We start from the raw sequence: 19,331 nt of genomic DNA on the forward strand, positions 1-19,331 counted from the left end.
TTGTAGGGACATGGATGCAGCTGGAAACCATCATTCTTAGCAAACTATCACAAGAACAGAAAACCAAACACCACATGTTCTCACTCATAGGTGGGAATTGAACAATGAGATCACTTGGACTCAGGAAGGGGAACATCACACATCGGGGCCTATCATGGGGAGGGGGGAAGGGGGAGAGATTGCATTGGGAGTTATACCTGATATAAATGACGAATTGATGGGTGTTGATGAGTTAATGGGTACAGCACACCAGCGTGGCACATGTTTACATATGTAACAAACCTGCATGTTGTACTCATGTACCCTAGACCTTAAAGTATAATAATAAAAAATAAAATAAAATAAAATAAAATACAAAAAAATCCAAGTCAAGGAATTTAATCTTTCCTGTAAAAAGTTAATATTTATATTATTCTACATTTGTATACATTTCAATAGTTTATAATCCTAGACTGCAATCCTTATGAAGTTAAAAAATGTGCATTGCCTTTCTGGATAGAACTGAATCTGATAGCAATAAATTGAAACAATAGCTAAGTCAAATTAATAGAAAAATAGCTGGAGAAGTATGATAAAATCCCCAAACAATGAAAGGATAATCTAATGTAAGGAACTATAAAAATGTTCAGTTCATTGTAGTACACACCATATTCAGGATTTATGGTCAAGAGAGACTATATGGGGACAGAAAACATTGTGATAGAAGTAAAAATAATTTAAAATAGTATTTAAATTTTTTCTTTTTACCAATTCCTCTGAGCTTAGGATAGTGCCCTAAAAGCAAAAAGATAAACACAAACGGTTAGACACATTTTAATATATTTGTAGTAATATATGTACAACATGACTTGAAAACTTAAAATACTTTCAAAGGTTATAGAGATTTTGCATTTCTAATAAAATGTTAAACTGCCTTATGATCTATATTACAAAACTCAAGTCAGCATATGATGGGAGACTGCTAACATTCATTCTTTGAGTAATATGACATCATCTCCATCCAAAAATTATATATTTTTCTATCATTAAGTGGATGTTCATTGAAGAAAACTTATGCAGAAAGCAAGCTCTTGTGATTATCAGTGTCCATACAGGGCAAAGTACATTGAAAACCTCACAACTATCTAGTGAATTGAGGTAAGAATAAATATTTCACACCAAGGTGATTTAAAATCAAGACATTATTAAGCATAATTTTACCTGGGCTCCAACTTGTGTGACAAAAATTGGTAACATCTGAAAAAATGAGAGAAAAATTCATTCAGAAGTTCTGGAACATGGTATAAATATTGATACTGTTTTTTTTTTTTAGATGGAGTCTCGCTCTATTGCCCAGACTGGAGTGCAGTGGTGTGGTCTCGGCTCACTGCAACCTCCGCCTCCTGGGTTCAAGCGATGCCTCAGCCTCCTGAGTAGCTGGGATTACAGACACCTGCCACCATGCCTGGCTAATTTTTTGTATTTTTACTAGAGACGGGGTTTCACCATGTTGGCCAGGCTGGTCTTGAACTCCTGACCTCGTGATCCGCCTGCCTCAGCCTCCCAAAGCTCTGGTATTACAGGCGTGAGCCACTGCGCCCAGCCATTGATACCTTCTTAAAACGATATAGTATCTGTTAAACAGATATTTGTTACTAATGTATTATCTATAATCATAGATATAAATTCATAGATCTGGATGGGAGTTTGGAACTTTTCCAATTTGTAAAAAGAAGATCAGTCCCAGAGAGATTTAGAAACCAGTTTAAGGTAGCACATTGAGAAGATAGAAGTTAGTAAACTGGATGAACGAAAAAAATGAAATTGGTCTCAAGAAATCTCCAAACTGAAAATTATTTCAAGTAACAATAATATTAAAATTTACAGATTTCTTTCATATCCAATCTTGGAAGACACATTAAAATATGTGATGTGTATTTTCAAATGCAAAGATTTCTTGAGGCATAGATATTTAGTCTTGCAATAGTTGCCTGGACATTTTGCTGTTAAAATAAGGCAATTATAGGGAATATTGCTCAATAACCCCTGGCATTGGCATAGCTCTTAGAACTAGGCAAGAAATAATTCAAGGGTCACTGATAACTAAATATTATAAATTTAGTTATAAAAGATGAAAAGGTTTGAGTGAGGTGTTGGCATGCTCCAGTACTCTCTGCTACTCTGAGAACTGGCCTGAAATTTGTCAAAGAAAGCTAAGGTTTTAAAAATTTATTCTTATTTCTATAGAAAATTCAAAGTGTCAGGAAAGTCATCAAAATGGGACTCTTAATTTCATAATTACCAAACCAGAAGATTTGAAAGTCTTATGAAATAGACTCTTAACTATTGTTTCCCAAGACAGTTGGTGCAGGAATTATGGAACTATGGAATATAAATAAGGAAAATTACATACATTTATGAAAAGCCTTACTCACAATCAGGTGCTTGTCTACTGACAAAAAAAGGGCAACAGAACAGGAACAAAAAACCCAACTAGCCTTCACGTTGGCAATGGGAAACTGGTTGGTACATTTTGGATTTAAGAGAAGATGAAATAGAAATTTCTTCTTTAATGGGAAGTTGGAGTGGAAAGAACAAAAGATAAAAGAGGAAAGCATAGATGTCTACATAAAAACCATAATGAAAGGTAATCTAATTGTTTACCAATATAATGATAAAGAGGACTCTTTTTCTTAGTTGTCGGTAGAGAAATTATTTGAAATCGTAATAGCTAACACATCACGTATTTACTATGTGGCAGGCATTGTTTTGAGTGTTTTCCATATATTTACTCACTTGATCTTTGCAACAGCTGTAGAGGAAGGTTCTATTTTAATGCCCATTTTAAATTTTGAGCAAATTGAGTCACAGAGTGGTAAAGTAACTTGGCCAACATCATACAAGTAGTAAGTGTAGAGCTGACATTTAACCAGAAATTGTGTGGTTCTAGAGTTCACCAACATGGTTCACTTTTCTTTGATAAATGCGAGCCACCAGTAGGTGTCCAGGTTGTGGCAGAGATAATAAGCCACTCTGCACAGGGAAAGGCAGGGTAGGAGGGACTAGAGCTGCCCAGGGGAAGGTCAGGTATGGGAACCCTTGGTGGTAGCATGGCCTAGAGACATTGAAGAATTCCCACAGCAAATGGGGATTGATTTATAATATTGCATAGAGAGTGTACAATGCGAAACTCTCTATACTGAAACTTTTGTAGCATCTCCAGGCTCCACTAATGCCTTGACTTAGGAGGATACTCTCTGGGGTACATGAAGATGTATTAAGTCTACCTTCAAGGTTAGAGGAGGGCAACAACTGGGACTGAAGCTGGGCAATCAGTATGTAGATTATACTATGATCACCTGTTACAGAGAGTCTCTTTTTATTTGCATCTTAAATCTTTTCAGAGGGTCACTTTTATGATCCAAATTTTATTATCAAGATACTTTTGTGTCTTTAGCCCCAGAAATTCTATTCCTAAGAGTTGGTCCAAAGGAAATAGTCACTGGAATACTCATAGACTTAGTCACAAGGATGCTCACTGTAGTGTTGTTTATAGAAGCAAAGACTTTGGAACAACCCCCAAATTTTCATAATAAGTAATTTAGTATACCATGGAATACTAAGAGGTCATTAAAAACAACATTGTAAGTGAATATTTTAAAACATGAAAGCTGTTCAAAATATAATTGTGGAAAAAAGCATGTTATAAAACATTAAATATAGCAAAACATTTTCTTTAAAATATATGTATAGAAAAAAGACTGGAAGAACATACTCTAGAATGTTGACAGTGTTTGATTATGGCTAATGAGATTCCAAGTGTATTTTATTTTATTTTTTGCTTATATGTAAATTTTAGAAAATTCGCATTTCCTAAATTCTTTATAATTAACATATATTGCTTACACAATAATAAATGCTTCTACAAAAAATTAGACCATTATGTTGGATAGTGGGGGCTGAGGTCACATGTTGGGGAGAATAAGTTATCTACAAACAACTTAGTCTTGCTGTAAAAGGATTATTGTATTTTCCTCGAGAGGCTTTCTTTTCTTTTTCTTTTTTTTTTTGAGACAGAATCCCCCTCCGTCACCCAGGATGGAGTGCAGTGACACAGTCGTTGCTCACTGCAGCCTTGACTTCCTTTGCTCAAGTGATCCTCCCACCTCAGCCTCCTGAGTAGCTGGGACTATAGATGTGCCCCACCACGCCCAGTTATTTATTTTATTTTATTTTTGTAGAGATAAGTCTCACTGTGTTGTCCTGGCTGGTCTCAAATGCCTGGGTTCAAGCGATCCTACTGCCTTGGCCTTCCAAAGTGCTGGGATTACAGCATGGGCCACTGCACCCAGCCCCTCTGGAGCCTATTATGCTATTTAGAAAAGTTTCAAGAAGGTAAAAATTTGGAATTTGTTCAGTGTTAAAATGCAAGCACTTCAAAAACAGGTGATGCCTTAAGTTTGTATCTTAGTGTAAGAGGATTTTCAGGGTTTTTTTTTTTTTTTGTTTGTTTGTTTTTGAAAGCAAGTGATAGTGGGAGGTGGTAAATGGTAAATACTGAAAAGTCCTTGGGGACTTTCAAGAGGGAATGAAAAAAAGGGCACAAAAATGGGACGATTAGATTTGCTGAAGATAAACTTTATACACCTCTTAATTTTTCTTTGAGATGATCTTGGTCACCCAGAAGGTCTTCAAGAGAAAACAATATGCTAGAAAAAATCTTGGGATCTCTCAATTTCCCCCCATATATTTTTCACTTTTCAATCTTCCCCAACTTTTCAAGGTTTCCTGTTTTCCATTAAAATTATATTCTAGAGAGGTTGTGGTGTAGCATGGTCAGTTCTCTGGGTAAGTTTTCATGAATTTTCATTAAGAATCAGATTGTTAAATACTGTTCTATGTTCAGTAGAACTTTCGTCAGCTAACAATCTGGGCAAAATTTTCAAGAAGCTTTAAAAAATTCTGTTTCTACTGTAGGCTTTCCCCTGAGAGAAAATGCTCTCTAATATTAAAACTAAAGTCCAGCTGTTCAACTTACATGTGGTTGCAGTTGATGTTGTAAATTCAACACTCCCAGGGTCAGTGGGTGGGCCTGGGTACCAGGTGTCATTCCTGCAGCAGGATTTAACTGTAGGGCAAGGAAGAAGACTTTCATTGTATTTTTTTTTTTTTTTCAGTTTGGATATTTAGGAAACTAAAATGTTTTTACTAAACATAAAATATATTTAAAGGAAGGATTTGCTATATAAATACATAGTATTCTATTGGATATATACTTAGACACAAAGATGAAATTTAAAGACTTATTTAGTCTGCTAGTACAACCACAGGGGCTATTGCTAACTTTTCCCCTGTTAAGTTTTTCTTTGGCATTTAACCTCTTCTGTTTGAGAATTACTTAGTTGATTTATTTGTATCCTTGCTTTCCCTTTTTGGCTACAAGAGCAATTATTTCTGAAAATTTTCTGATAGCTGTTTTACAATTAAGAAATTAACTCCTCTAGGTTACGTATGAAAATTATGAGGTTCAGAATACATATTTTGTCTGGAACATGAACTATATTTAAATTTGACCACTAAAAAAGTCCACTTTAAGTCAGGAAAGAAACTTATTTTTCTTTCCAAGCAGATTGTACAGATATTCTGTGAGAAGACTGAAGATCTATACAGATATTCTATACGAAGACACTGAAGATCTTTCTATCTCTTCCAGTTTACTCCTGTCATTGGGGGTGACAATAGCAGTGATAGTGTTTATGTGGATGTGGGGATGCTGTAGGGGCCTTAAGGAAGGTATGGTGGAGGAATTGAGAGAGGAGGAGAAGAGGATAGAGAAACTGGGGAAGGAAAGAATTAGATCCATTTGTTTAGAGACTCTCTTGCTAAGAAAAACTTTTAATGATGTCCAACTCCCTTGGACTCTTCTCTCCTCTCTTTCAACTTATCTACGTGAATAAGTATGTGTGTGTTTTCATTTGTGGATATACACATCCATATGCATGCTCCCCCCACCATAACATTAGGCATTATATTTATTTCACAATGGGTATTAAAATAATATAAAAGATCACTTACCAGATGCAGATCTGACCCCAGTGTGAGCATCTGTGTTAATGGTATCAGACTTAAAGAAGGAAAGACCTGCAGGGGATTGAAAGTGATGTGTGAGACAAGAGGTTGCCTGCTCCCTTAGGCTGTCAGTGGTGGATAACCTCATGTAATTGACACTCCTGTCAGAGGTGGATTTACCGTGAAGGTAAATAAAGATGAAGTCTCGGGGCCTTTCAGTAGCATTGCCCTGTTTGTGGCCCTGGGAGGTCCCCTAGCTATGTTTCAAGCTTACGGTACTTATCAGCTTCAGAAAATTTGTGATTTACTCTTATTTCTTATCCAATTATAATTATTTATTTCAGTACTTAATTTTACATATCTAATTTTGTATTCTTTTTCTTAAAGAGGGTTCCCAAATTGTGTAAGATTCAGTCTCCTTAAGAGGGGGAAGTGGTTCTTGACTTGAGTGTTCTGTTGACTAAGGAGAAGACTTTAGACTCTAGTGTTATCTGATTGTACTACACAAAATGTAGAAGTAGGTAAGCCATGGTCCTTCACGGCAGAGGAAGAGTTGAAGTGGGAGGGAGCATAGTTGCCAAAAGATATTGCAGTTTTCAAAAGTATTTACGCTTTGAAGAAACAGATTAAATAGCAACACATCAACACATCAACAACAATGAAACTTCACAAAACCAGGAGGAAATCTGCAGTTATTTTTTATAGATCACCTCTGATTCCCTACTATTGCTAGCAAATACTGCATATGATAATGCCATAGTACCTCAAGGCCATAGATGACCAAGCTTTGCAAATAGACATTGTTATTCCTTTTCAAAGTTGACTAGATTTCACTGCTAAACCAAATTATTATTTAAATAAAAGGAAAAAGAGTTAGAGTGCTTTACTTTTCCTTTGCAAATTTTTCAGAAAATTGTATCAGTTCTTTTCTCTACTCCCAAATGAAAAGCCTCTCTCTCTTGTTCAGTCTTGTACAGTCTTCATGTAAATTTTGATTTTAAACCTACCAGTCTTAATGTGTTTTCTTTACTGGTTTGTACACGTTCCCTTTTGTAGGACTCTTACCTGATTTGACTGCTGTTGGTTTGGTAGTGTTCCCTGATCCGGAGCCAGTTTTGTGGGAGGGAGTCCCAAAGCAGGTTTGAGCTGCTTTTGTGAAAACAAATACATATTTGATGAGGCAGGAGTGTGTTTAAGATTTTGTATCCATTTATATCCAGGTTGCCCCCAACGCAAAAATGTCTACATTAAGGCTTTGAGTATTTTAGAGGAGTTTAATTCCCTGAAACATTGTGTGCATGGTAGGACATGTAATTGTAGAGTGGAAAAATGCCAGCCCAGGAGGGGTGGGATGGTGTGGGGGCACGGGGGCTGGGATGCACCTGAGCACATGGGATATCTTGTGGGGGTTCCTGGCTCCCATTTCTTTTTTGTACCTGCCTTTATCTTTTGCCAGGACATGAATATATAATCTGTACGTTAGCTCTGTGCACATTTGCTTTTTCTCAGGGCTTGAGATAAGCTGCCGTCATTCTTACTACCTTTTCAGGAAGCTTCCCACTTTTGCCATGCCTGCCACATCACTCTTGTAACAGAAGTTCAGTTTTCTTTCTGGCCTGGATATTTTATTAGTGTATTAAAAATCTCTGAATTTTAGATATGAAAATATTCCTTCTACACATTTGGTCTAGTTGTATTACTTTGTCTAACAGATGAGGCAACTGATGCTTACGGTAAACTGCCCAAGGTGACATGGTGAGCAGCAGAGCTAGTGCTAGATCCCTGTAAGTGCTCTCAGTCTCCAAATAAAAAGCTTCTCTTTTGGCAGGTTGACCAAATCTGGTTTTGCTCCTGGAGGCATCCTGGAAGACACAGGGGTGTGGCCCTCTGGCTCTGCAGCAGACCTTGAGTCATCTAAGGTTACTCTGGAGCAGTTCTGGTTTCACATTGGAGTTTCCCTTTAGTTGTGAGGAGAGGTTGGGGCTGGGCACCGTGGCTCACACCTGTAATCCCAGCACTTTGGAAGGCCAAGGCGGGAGGATCACTTGAGGTTAGGATGTTAGGACCAGCCTGGCTAACATGGTGAAACCCTGTCTTTACTAAAAATACAAAATGCTGCTTGGGAGGTTGAGGCAGGAGAATCGCTTGAACCCAGGAGCAGGAGGTTGCAGAGCGAGACTATGTCTCAAAAAAAAAAAAAAAGGAGAGGTTGGTATTACCTGTTCTAGGAGGTCCCTTTCAGCTTTAAGATTATCTGTGTGTGTGTGTGTGTGTGTTTGTGTGTGTGTGTGTATGTATATATATATATATTTCATAAGTAAGTCTTTTCATCTCCCACAATCTATTGTTAGCATAGCAGCCAGAGTGACCCTGTGAAAATGATAGTCTAATCTTGTCACTCCTCTGCTGAGTTCCTGCAATGACTACCATTTTTTTTCTTTTCTTTCTTTGCTATTATTTTTTTTGAGATGGAGTCTTGTTCTGTCATCCAGGCTGGAGTGCAGTGGCGTGATCTCAGCTCACTGTAACCTCCGCCTCCTGGGTTCAAATGATTATCCTGCCTCAGCCTCCTGAGTAGCTGGGATTACCAGTGCACACCACCACATCCAGCTAATTTTTGTATTTTTCGTAGAGATGGGGTTTCACCATATTGGTCAGGCTGGTCTTGAACTCCTGACCTGAAGTTATTTGCCCACCTTGGGCCTCCCAAAGTGTTGGGATTACAGGCATGAGCCACTGTGCCTGGCCAACGGCTGTCAATTTCACTCAGAGTAAAAGCCACAGACCCCACAGGGGTCTACAGGGTCTTCATGATCCAGGCCCTCAGTAGCTCTCTGATCTTTCCCACCTCATTTCCTTTCCCTCACTCTGCTCTGGCCATCCAACCTTTTTGCTGTTTCTGGGACAGGTAAAGTCCATTCCTGCTTCAGAATTTCACCTCCACCTGTTCCCTCTGTCTGGAATGTTCTTTCCCTGGACATTGGCTTCACTCTCTCACCTACTTCTTTATTGAGGCCAAACCTGACTGCTGTCCTGAATATGCAGCCTGCCCCTTCTCCACTGTGCACCACCAGGCTGCTCCATCTCACCCTGCTCTGGGGTCTTTTTTATGTAGTGCCCACCACCTCCTATCCTGTCATGTGACCTACTGATTTAGACTGCTCACCATTTATCATTTGTTTCCTTGCTAAAATATAGACTTTACAAGGGTGGCAACACTGTGGTTTATTCAGTGATCTATCTCAAGAAGATAAATCCATGTCTGGCGTATAGTAAGCACTCAACAAATATTTGTTGGAGGAATAAAATCTTGTTTTCTTCTAGGGCCTTCACTTCCTGTGACTTTGATTTGTCTTATATTTATTTTTTCTAACATTATGTTTTCCATCTGGTACTTTTCCTCAAACTTTTGATCTACTGAAAATAATTGCTAGGCTGTTGTATGTGTCCACATTTGCAAATGGATTCACTCTTTATAACTTTATGCTAACTCAGTAAATTCATTTACAAATAGTAAAAAATACCTTGTCTATGTGTCCTGATGTTTCATTTGGTATTGTTTCTATACCGAATAGACATTTCAGTGTCGCCTCCCTGCTGCCCTGCCCCACTAATTCTCTAGCTGTTCTCATTGTCTATTAGCAATTTGCCGTAGCCTGCACAGCAGGCCTGCTCCACCCCAGCCCACTTCACATGAGAGTTGCGCTCCTGGAAAGTTTTGCTGATTTTGAGTTTTTACCAATTACGTGGTAATTTAAATATACTAAAGAAACTGTATTTTGAAGAATCTTTCGGTAATTGCATTTGGCGAAGTGAAAGAAGCATTTGTTCTATAAAAAAAATTAACTTCATACTTTACCTTGTTTAGAAAATTAAACTTTTACAGACAACTTCTTTCAAGGAGGACACACACACACACGCACACACACACACGTTTATATTTGCAATAAAGTAAGAAGGAGTTTGGCTACTGTATCTTGTTTCATCCTCCCCCCGCATAATCCCACCCTGTTCATTTCCTTCACATAACTAATCACAGTTATTATTTATAATTTAACATTTCTTTAAAAATCGTTTGAGTAAAACATAAAAAATTGGCAAGAGATACTGGTAAAAATAAAAAATTAAAAAGTTAAAAAAATAAAAAAATTGATTAATGTTTACAATCCTTGTGAACACCATGAAGGATCATGCCTTTTTTTCCTTCTCACTATTGTTTCTTCAGCACCTAGCACAATGTCTGGCATATATAGTTTTTAATAAATATTTGTTGATTGTATGAATGGATGCCGAAGTTTTGAGTAAGCTTGAGGCCCAACTAAGTATGCTTTCTTTTATTCTGTTATTTTATAGCAAGTATATTGTAATTTTTTTCTTAATGATCTTGAACCATCTTGAACAGCCAAAGAGAAGTCCACCTAGAGATCCAAACCATTCTTCTCTATGTGTACAAAATAATGGAGCAAATGTTGGAGTTCTAGTGCTTTTAAATTTTTTCCTATTATATGTGAATACTATGTATGATGAATGTTCTAAGTCAAAAATTTTGATCATTTTAATCATATGCCTTTGGTATCATATGTTTTGGTGGTCTTTTTTTAAAGAATTTATACAATCTAGATATTTAGTGTTTCTGAGTAGAAAATTAGAAAATATCATTTTGTTCATGAGCAAATAACTAGTTGCCAAGAAAAAATTTCTTTTTGGAAAATAAAATAATCATCCACTTAAGGTATTCATTTGTCTCCTAATTTCTAGCCTATTGCTCTGCCAAAATAATTTACCTTTTGCCACGATGGAATGGATGCATTTAAAAAATACAAGTACATTGAAATATGTACCAAAAACTTACTAGCTTGTCATTTTCTGCCTTGGAAAATAAACACTGGACACTCTCAGGGAATGAGTCACAAAACAGAGCAGTTTTGATGGAGGGCAGGAGAGAGGTAGGTCTGCAACTAGAGATGCTGTTGAAGCTGGTTGGCATATAAAACAAACATAACATACTTACTGGTAATGACTGAGTTGATCCTAGAAGGCAAAACAGTAGAATCGTAGTCTTCATGTTTCAAATTGCTACCTACAACAACAAAACAGTGTTACTCTTCCACTGTATTTTTTTCCTTTTAAGAGAAAATGATACTTTAAAAACGAATGTTCTACTTGAAACATGGTCAATTAATGTTACCTTTGTGTCCAGGAAGCAAAATCTATAATACTTAAAGTCCAGTTGATTTCTCAGGTTTACTCTGGTGAAAATTTTTACCCTTCAATGATGTATGTGTTTGTAGAAGAAATTTAAACTCAGTTCCAGGAGACTGGAAACTGAGAGACCAATCAGGATTTAGCTGTCTGTTAAATCATTTGGTTTTTTTCATTTCCCAACACTTCATTAGGTGGGTTATTAGCTGCAGACACGATATTACCCAATGTCTACCATTTGAATAGAAGGTGTTTCAGGGAGACATACCTTATGTAATTAAAAAAAGATGCAGACAATAAAATAATTTAAATGCTTCTTCACCTCCCTCTTCTTCCCAAATAATTTCTCAGATGTACGTGTTTTATCATGTATGTATGAACACATAAATCAAACATCAAAATATAGGGTTCTGTGCATAGTTTAAAAAATGAAGTCTATTATGTAGATTGCTCTAGAACTTATGTTTTCTTAACAAATAATGGACAACTTTGTGTGTTAGTACATACAGGTTTATTTTATTTAATGTGTACACAACATTATATCATATCACATTTCTTTTTGATGGACATTTAATCCATTTCCATTTTATTTTGTAATTACAAAGGTGTCACAAGCACCATTCTTATAGAACCTTTTTTTCCACACATGTGGGAGTATTTTCATAGGTGTTATTCTTAGAAGTAATGTATCAAAGGATATGTACATTTTACGTTTCAATAAATATGGCCAAATGGTGAATGGCTTGCTTTATATTAAATAGGGAAAATGATACTATTACCTAAACAAAACACAGGGAATCAACTGAGATTTCTTTTACAAGAAGAACAGTTAAGTTCTACTTAACATTTTACCATGAAGCTGTGGGCTTCACCTGGAATTTTTGAGATATGCCACAGAGGGAGGCAGGGGTCTGTTTATGAGTTTCTGAGATCATATCAATGATGAGCCTGTGTTGCACCAGGATTTGGGATTTGATCTTTAAAAAACAAAAATGTAAACCTATAGAGTGTCTATTAATGGAAAATTAACTGAGATGATACTTTTTTTCAAAGCTTCTCTCTAACTGTTTGATTTATCTATATAATCAATGTTTGTTACTCTGATACTCTGCTAGGAATGGGGAACACTAAGTAGGAGGAGAAACACATGATCAACAAGTACGTGCAAATATAGGAGTATTCACAGGTGTAAGAAAGAGTGTGGTGAATTTTGTTGGGGACAAAGGACAGGAAAAGCTTAAAAGAGATCATCCTTGAGTTGGGATTTGAAGAAAAAAAAATTATTAAGAACACAAGGAGAGTACCCGGGCCGATCAAAGGTCCAGATTTAAAGTAGTGACATTGTTTTCTGTCACTGGAACAAGATGGGGTGAGGATAGCAGTGGAAGACAGGGTTGAAGATGATATCTAATTTTAACTATCTATAGCTTTTTTTGTTTGTTTCTATCACTGATTTTGGCACTTGGTCAGATATTACTTTGTATGGCTCTTTTATTATTTCCTGACTTTTTGTTTCTCTTGAACTAGATGGAGAGTTCCTAGGGCCCCATCTTATATTTCTTCAGTCTTTCGTGTTTATAATATTTTAAAGCATCACATGGTCATTCAGTGTTGATGAATAAATGGTAAAGGCATATAATATGGGGAAACAGAGTAAGATTGAGTTGAGGGAAAATTTTAGAGAAGAGATTGGGCTTTAGGTGGATTTGGAGAATAAGTATAATCCATGAGACAGACTAGCATGTTAAAGCGGTTGATAGTGAGAGGGGCAATGAAACATGGTGCTGAAGGATGTGGAAGGAAAGCAAATTAATGTTCCCATGGGATTTCACAGGCAAATTCATTGTTTCTTTTATTCAATCAATTCGTTTTTCCAGCCCTCATTTAACATAGATTCACTCTTTGTTCACCAACATTGTGTCAGTCTCTGGGATAAAACAATTAATGAAAGGGACAAAAACTCTGCCCTCAAAGAGCTTAGGTTTTGTTGGGGGAAACATTAACTATTCAAGCAGGTCATTGCAAGAGAGGGACTCCGTGACACTGGGCATCTGCTTTCTTTGGGCATTATTTTCAGTGAATGTAGAGGGTTGGGAGCGTCCTATGTCTATATATTTTTTGGGTGGAGGTAGAGTTGAATTTTATGTCACTGTTGTTCTTGGCTTAGGTGAGGAGACCTGTGTTATAGTGCTAGTCTAGAGTATGGTTCTACTCAATAGCTCATTTGAACTGAATAATTCTTTGTGACTGGGCATCAGGTGATTTAGGGACCTCACAATGAGTCAACTGCTTGTTGCAGACATGACTCCAACCCTCAACGGGAATCGGACATGCCCTAGCCAGGAAACTGAGCAGTCAGTGGGATTAGATCAAAATAAACAAGCAAAATTAAGAAGACTGAGTAATTTCTTAGACAAGAAATTTTAAGTCTGCAAGCAGATAACTTGCAATAATGTAATTATGGAGTTGAGAGTCCAGAAATACATATTGTAAAAGGAAAAAAATTCTTAAATCATTCCAAGACAAGGAGACATCAGCAAAAACAGTGAGATAATTTATGTTTCCAAAATGACATAGAACATCAGAATTCATTAAAGTGTTTTATGAACTATAGGACACATCTCTTAGCCCTTTAGGTCTAGGCATTCCTTAATCTTATTAGCTTTAGTTGTAAGTTTCTTTGGGTTATGGACCCTTTTGAGAAGCTGATTGAATGCACATAGCATCTCAGAAAAATGCATATGTGCTCATGAATGTAATGATTATGAAATAACTTCAGGGATTTCATGGATCTCCTGAGAGCCCAACTGTAAAGAAATAGGTTAAAAATCTCTGGGTTAGAGGAGTCTTGGTGGAATTCCTTAGTGATTTGTATCATCCCTGAGCTTTCTAGGATTTCTCAAGGCAAGAAACATACCCCCTTTCCAACTCCATCACACTCAATGGATGTAGGAAGATCTAAGATTACCCAGACCTGAGATACTCTTTGTGAATCTCAGTCTAAGAGCATCTTTTTGGCAGTGAAAGGATAAAACAGACTGGACATTTTCTCTATTTCCTTACACCACTTGGTAACTCACCACAACATCAAAAGGATTCAGCACATAAGATTATCATTAATTATAGTAATAGCTTGATTGCACAGAAGCCTCCACTGTACTGGACAAGGTATTGTACAAGGTGCTAGGGTACAAAAGTGAATAAGATGAAGCCCTTATATATGTTCTTGTGGAAAATGCAGCAAATATTGTATCACTGTATAATGTGGTAGAGGCAAAGCGGATGTATGCACAAAAGGTCAGAAAAGAGCCACGTTGCATTTTGATCTTGTTTTTCTGCATTCGTTCATGTTATTTCCTCTTCCTGGACTCCTCTTTTTCATCCCTGACTGTCAATGTTTTACTCACCCTTAAAGATCCTTCTTTATGCTACCACCTTCATGAACTCTTTCTTTTTGTTCCCCTCATTTGGAGTTAGCCTTTTCTTTCTCTGAGATGCTTTTGGAATTCATGACTTTCTTATTTTTTTTATTCTACCTTGCCTGATGCCATTGTTATTTGATTACTGTTTTGGGATATTAAATTTCAAGGAAGATTATATGTTTTGATATTTTCTTTAGTTCTCAGCTTGTGTGTGATAGAACAATAAATATACATTTACAAAAGTATTTAAGATTGTCAACCAGATCTTATGGCCCCAGAGGAAACTAGGACTTATGCTTGGAGGCCAGAAGTAGAGCCACTTCTCTATGGAGTAGTTTAGTAGGTGCCTGAAAAACAGCCACTGAATTAAACGTATCTAAAATTCTACTAAATAGATCAAACCGTATAGGTTTTTACTAATCTTTTAAAGTTTTGCTCAGAAGGAGTATCAGAAAACTATGTTCAGACTTCTTGGCAGATTAAATTGACCTTTGTCATAAGTGATAAAGTTCAGTGTGCAGTGTCATTACAAATGTGGATATATTATACCAAATTTACTCCTGAAACAAGGTTAAGCTTGAAAGAGTGTGGCAACTTTGTATTCTTTCTATGTAGACATATTTCTTTCTTCTTTCTTTTTTTTTTTGAGACAGTATCTCCCTCTGTCTCCCAGGGTGGGGTGCAGTGGCGCTATCCTGGTTCACTGCAGCCTTGCCTTCCCCAGCTCAGGTGATTCTCCCACCTCGGCCTCCCAAGTAGCTGGATTACAGGTGTGTACCACCACATCTGGCTAATTTTCTGTAGAGATGGGTTTCATGATGTTGAACTTCTGGGTTTAACCAATTCTCCCGCCTCAGCCTCCCAAAGTGTTGGGATTATAGGCATGAGTCACTGCACCTGGCCTATGTAGAAATATTGCAACTCAACACTAGAATTACACACTTATGGAATTAAACAAATAAGCTTGGGTGTAATATTGAAAATAGGAAAGAATACCCTGAAAATGGAGAATAGATGAGGTTGCTGAAGGGAAGGTAAGAGAGGCAGTACTAGGGTGAGTAATTAATTCATGATTTCAGTGTTTGGATGACAGTATAATGCTTTAGGTAAGGGTAAGGAAGGTTTTGGAAATTTATATTCTTTGAGTTAATACTGTCAATTGGGCAGTTACTTTCGGTTTTGTAGACACAATTGAGCAAATTTGTAGCTTCAAAGTCAAATGGAAGGTCAGTATGTATTTTGTGGTGTCATAAGAAGTTTCTGTGATTTCAAAGTTGGATGCCAAGTCAATGTATAGTTTGGTGCCATCATAGGGAGGAACCTTTGTTTCAAAGTTGCTGTTGTATATGACAGTTTCTGGGATGTTATAGGATAATGTGGTTTGATTTATGATTGTAGCAGATGATAGCATGGAAGTTATAGTTAAAACTGGAGTTGCAGATATGGTGGTGGTAGAAGTTGCTTTAGAAGTAGTGATAGCTGGGGTAGTTATACTGGTTTGGGTTTGAGAGTGAGAGCTTGAAAATAAAAATGTTGAATCTAGATGTGGGTTTGTATAGAGGGATGTAAAAGGAAAAAAATTCACTTTTATTAGATTGAATTTGTCCAGGTCTTTTGTTGATTTGTGGATTTGGATAAAATTTGATATGAGCAAACTTTTTAAAAGGTGGCTTTGGGTAAGATTGGGATTTATTTTTTAAAAAATGAATAGCAGATTTTGGGAAATATTTTGATAGAGGAAATTTTGATTGGCTACAGGTTTCATATGAGTTTTTGGAGAGTAGGCTTCTGACTGAACTGCTGTTTTAAGAGGAGCTTTGGACAGAACACTTCCTTGCTTTCTAACTGCTTAGATGAAAAAGGTAATCCCTGATGAAATGACTACTTTGGATGCATTTTAGATGAGCTTGTTACAGGTAGTTAGACAGGCATAAGCAGGGCTGGAAAGGGCTCTCCCTCACCCACAAGGAATGTTGGGTGATGGTTTGGCAATGATCACATTGCATCTCCAAAGGTTATAAATTGGCAGCCGGTGCCAGGGAGAGGCCATTTCCTGATGGTCCACACCCATTGCACTAAAGTGTTAACTGAATGTAGATGCCAGGGAGAAGCAACTTCCTGGGCATGTACATTAGGAGACAAAATGGCAGAGTATGACCTTCTGGGGGCACACTACCAGAAAAGTGAAGAAAACCTCAGACGGGCATGTGTACAACTTCCTAAACACATCGCACATGCTCACCTCCCAAGGGTAAGGAGGGCACTGCGCATGCAGGCAGCTCACCCTAAGGAAAGAATCGTGGGGAAGGGTCCAGCCTAAAACGTCCTAGGATCAAGGTTAAACACTGGACTTGACCTTCAGGTGTTCGCTTGGGCCTCTTTCAAGTGAACTTTCCTTTCTTTCCTGTTATAAAACCTTTTCAAATAAACTTCCACTCCTGCTCTGAAACTTTCATTGGTCTCTTTTTCTGTCTTATGCCTCTCAGTCGAATTATTTCTTCTGAGGAGGCAAGAGTTGAGTTGCGGCAGACCCGTATGGATTCACTGCCAGTAACCTGGATAACTTCCACTAGTAACAAGCTGGCTCTTGGCTTTTTAAATTTTTTTTTTGTCTCCCGGGCTGGAGTGCAGTATCATGATCATAGCTCACTGCAGCCTCAAACTCCTGAGCTCAAGCCTTCCTCCCACCTGAGCCTCCCAAGAAGCTGAGTCTACAAACATGCACCACCGTGCCTGGCTAATTAAATTTTTTTTTTTGTAGTGATGAAGGTCTCACTATGTCACCCAGGCTGGTCTTGAACTCCTGGCCTCAAGTGATCTTCCTTCATAGGCCTCCTAAAGCATTAGAATTATAGGCATGAGCCACTGCATTGGGCTGGCTCTTTGCTTATTTGTTATTCTTGAGTGGTTCTGTGTAGATCCAGAATGTAACTAAACAGCTGTTTTTGGACCAGCTTTTGACGGGGAAGCATCCTGCTAAGTTAGTTTAAGATGGGTTTGTTTAGAGGCAGCTATTTCTGGTTGTGGTTTGGATGGTGCAGCGCTTTGTATATTGGCTTGTTTCAGTGAGTTTCTTTGCAGGGGCTGGTTGCTGAATAGCTTTTTGGATAAAAGAATTATTTGCAGATGACCTTGTCTGAATTTGTGTGGAGCAGTTTCTCCTTATCCTTGGTTTTGCTTTCCATGGTTCACTTATCCATGGTCAACCATGGTCTGAAAATATTAAATGAAGAAATCCAGAAACAAGCAAATCATAAGCTTTAAATTGAATGCTATTCTGAATAGCCTGATGAAATCTTGCACTGTCCAGCTTTGTCCGGCAAGAGATGTGAATCATCCCTTTGTCTGGCACATCCACTCTGTATACACTACTTGCCCTATACAATGTAATTGTATAGTATAGAAAAAAAAGATAGTGCATATAGGGTTCGATAGTATCTGTGGTTTCAGGCATGCACTGGTGATATTGGAATGTATCCTCTGAAGATAAGCAGGGATGACTGTAGAGCCCTATCCTGCCCAAACAGTTGCTTATGGATGAGCTTTAGGCAAGGGAGCTTTTTCCTGAGAAGTTGATTTCAGACTTTGTGTAGAGTAAAATCTTGAATAATAGCTGTTTTTGGATGAGTTTTGATGGGGCAGTTCTTTGTTGATTAGCTCGTCTGCAGTGACTTCGTATAGAGTCATATCTTGGATGAACAGCTGTTTCTGAATGAATTTAGTATGAAGCTATTCTTTGCTGATCAGTTGATTATGGAAGAAGTTGAATTTGGGCAGGGTTATGTTGAGATGACATTGTTCTGCAAAGAGGCAAATCAGACTGTGCTCTTTGTCTGTCCTGGCCTTTCTTTGTTGAATATTACTGAATAGATAAAAGAGATGATGGATAAGCATCAAAACCCAGCACTGAATCTTAGGAGAGAGTCAAGCAGACAAGCTGATGGTAGTGTTTTTATTTGACTCTCATTTTACTGGGAGGGCTAAACTAACTCTCATTTGTCTCTATAATTTAATTATATGGTTTTCTTGATCGTAGACTCTTGGCTTAAGGGCTAAAATACTCCAAACAGCTCCGTAATTTTGTTTAAAAATCACCAGATGTCAAGGAGGTGCCTAAGCATCAATTGTTGCCTTGTTAATTGGTTTTCCAGTCTAGGTAGATTATGTTAATTAGCTTGAGAACTTGTTGATGTAAGGTGAGGAGAAATTGCTTGTCTTGGAGCTTGCCTTAGTGGTTAGTTTCACAATGTGTCCTTGTCTCCTTTTTCTAAAGCCCAATTGCATTCTATACCTCTAATTAATTACTCAAATATTTATTCAATAGTTAATATTTTTCCAGACAATGTTCTAGACATTGGGGATTGAACTAGTAGGTTGTCAATTCGCTGTCTCTTATATAAAATGAGAAGAGACAAGGCCTAAGAATCAGTCCTGAGGAAGTCCACTGTTTTGAAGTGTGACAAGTGGTGGAGTATAAAAGACGGAGAAGAAGCAACTGAGGAGAAAAACTTGGAGAGGGCAGTTATTATCCAATGCGTAGAAAGTCCTTTTTCTTTCTTTCTTTTATTATTATTATTTTTTTATTATACTTTAAGTTCTAGGGTACATGTGCATAACATGCAGGTTTGTTACATATGTATACTTGTGCCATGTTGGTGT

At 37.5% G+C, this 19,331-nt stretch overlaps 1 protein-coding gene across 2 annotated transcripts in view; it reads right to left on the reverse strand.

Annotated features, from left to right (window-relative positions):
* Nucleotides 1-11,319, reverse strand: part of AMTN (amelotin) — a 15,858-nt gene extending 4,539 nt beyond the window's left edge. Inside the window, exons 1-7 of one of the 2 annotated variants that reach the window (XM_017879032.1) lie at nt 11,237-11,319; nt 11,060-11,128; nt 7,114-7,194; nt 6,055-6,120; nt 5,018-5,107; nt 1,201-1,236; nt 748-774 (exon numbers count right to left, since the gene is read on the reverse strand). In XM_017879032.1, coding sequence (XP_017734521.1) covers nt 748-774; nt 1,201-1,236; nt 5,018-5,107; nt 6,055-6,120; nt 7,114-7,194; nt 11,060-11,113 — 354 coding nt within the window. In that variant the 5' untranslated portion in view covers nt 11,114-11,128; nt 11,237-11,319. Of the gene's footprint in view, nt 1-747; nt 775-1,200; nt 1,237-5,017; nt 5,108-6,054; nt 6,121-7,113; nt 7,198-11,059; nt 11,129-11,236 lie in introns of both variants that reach the window. The other variant, XM_017879023.1, reaches the window with a different exon arrangement.
* Between the last annotated feature and the right edge of the window lie 8,012 nt (nt 11,320-19,331).

The sequence above is a fragment of the Rhinopithecus bieti genome, unplaced genomic scaffold (assembly GCF_001698545.2).
Source record: "Rhinopithecus bieti isolate Rb0 unplaced genomic scaffold, ASM169854v2 scaffold_905, whole genome shotgun sequence".
In the NCBI taxonomy this organism is placed as follows: Eukaryota; Metazoa; Chordata; class Mammalia; order Primates; family Cercopithecidae; genus Rhinopithecus; species Rhinopithecus bieti.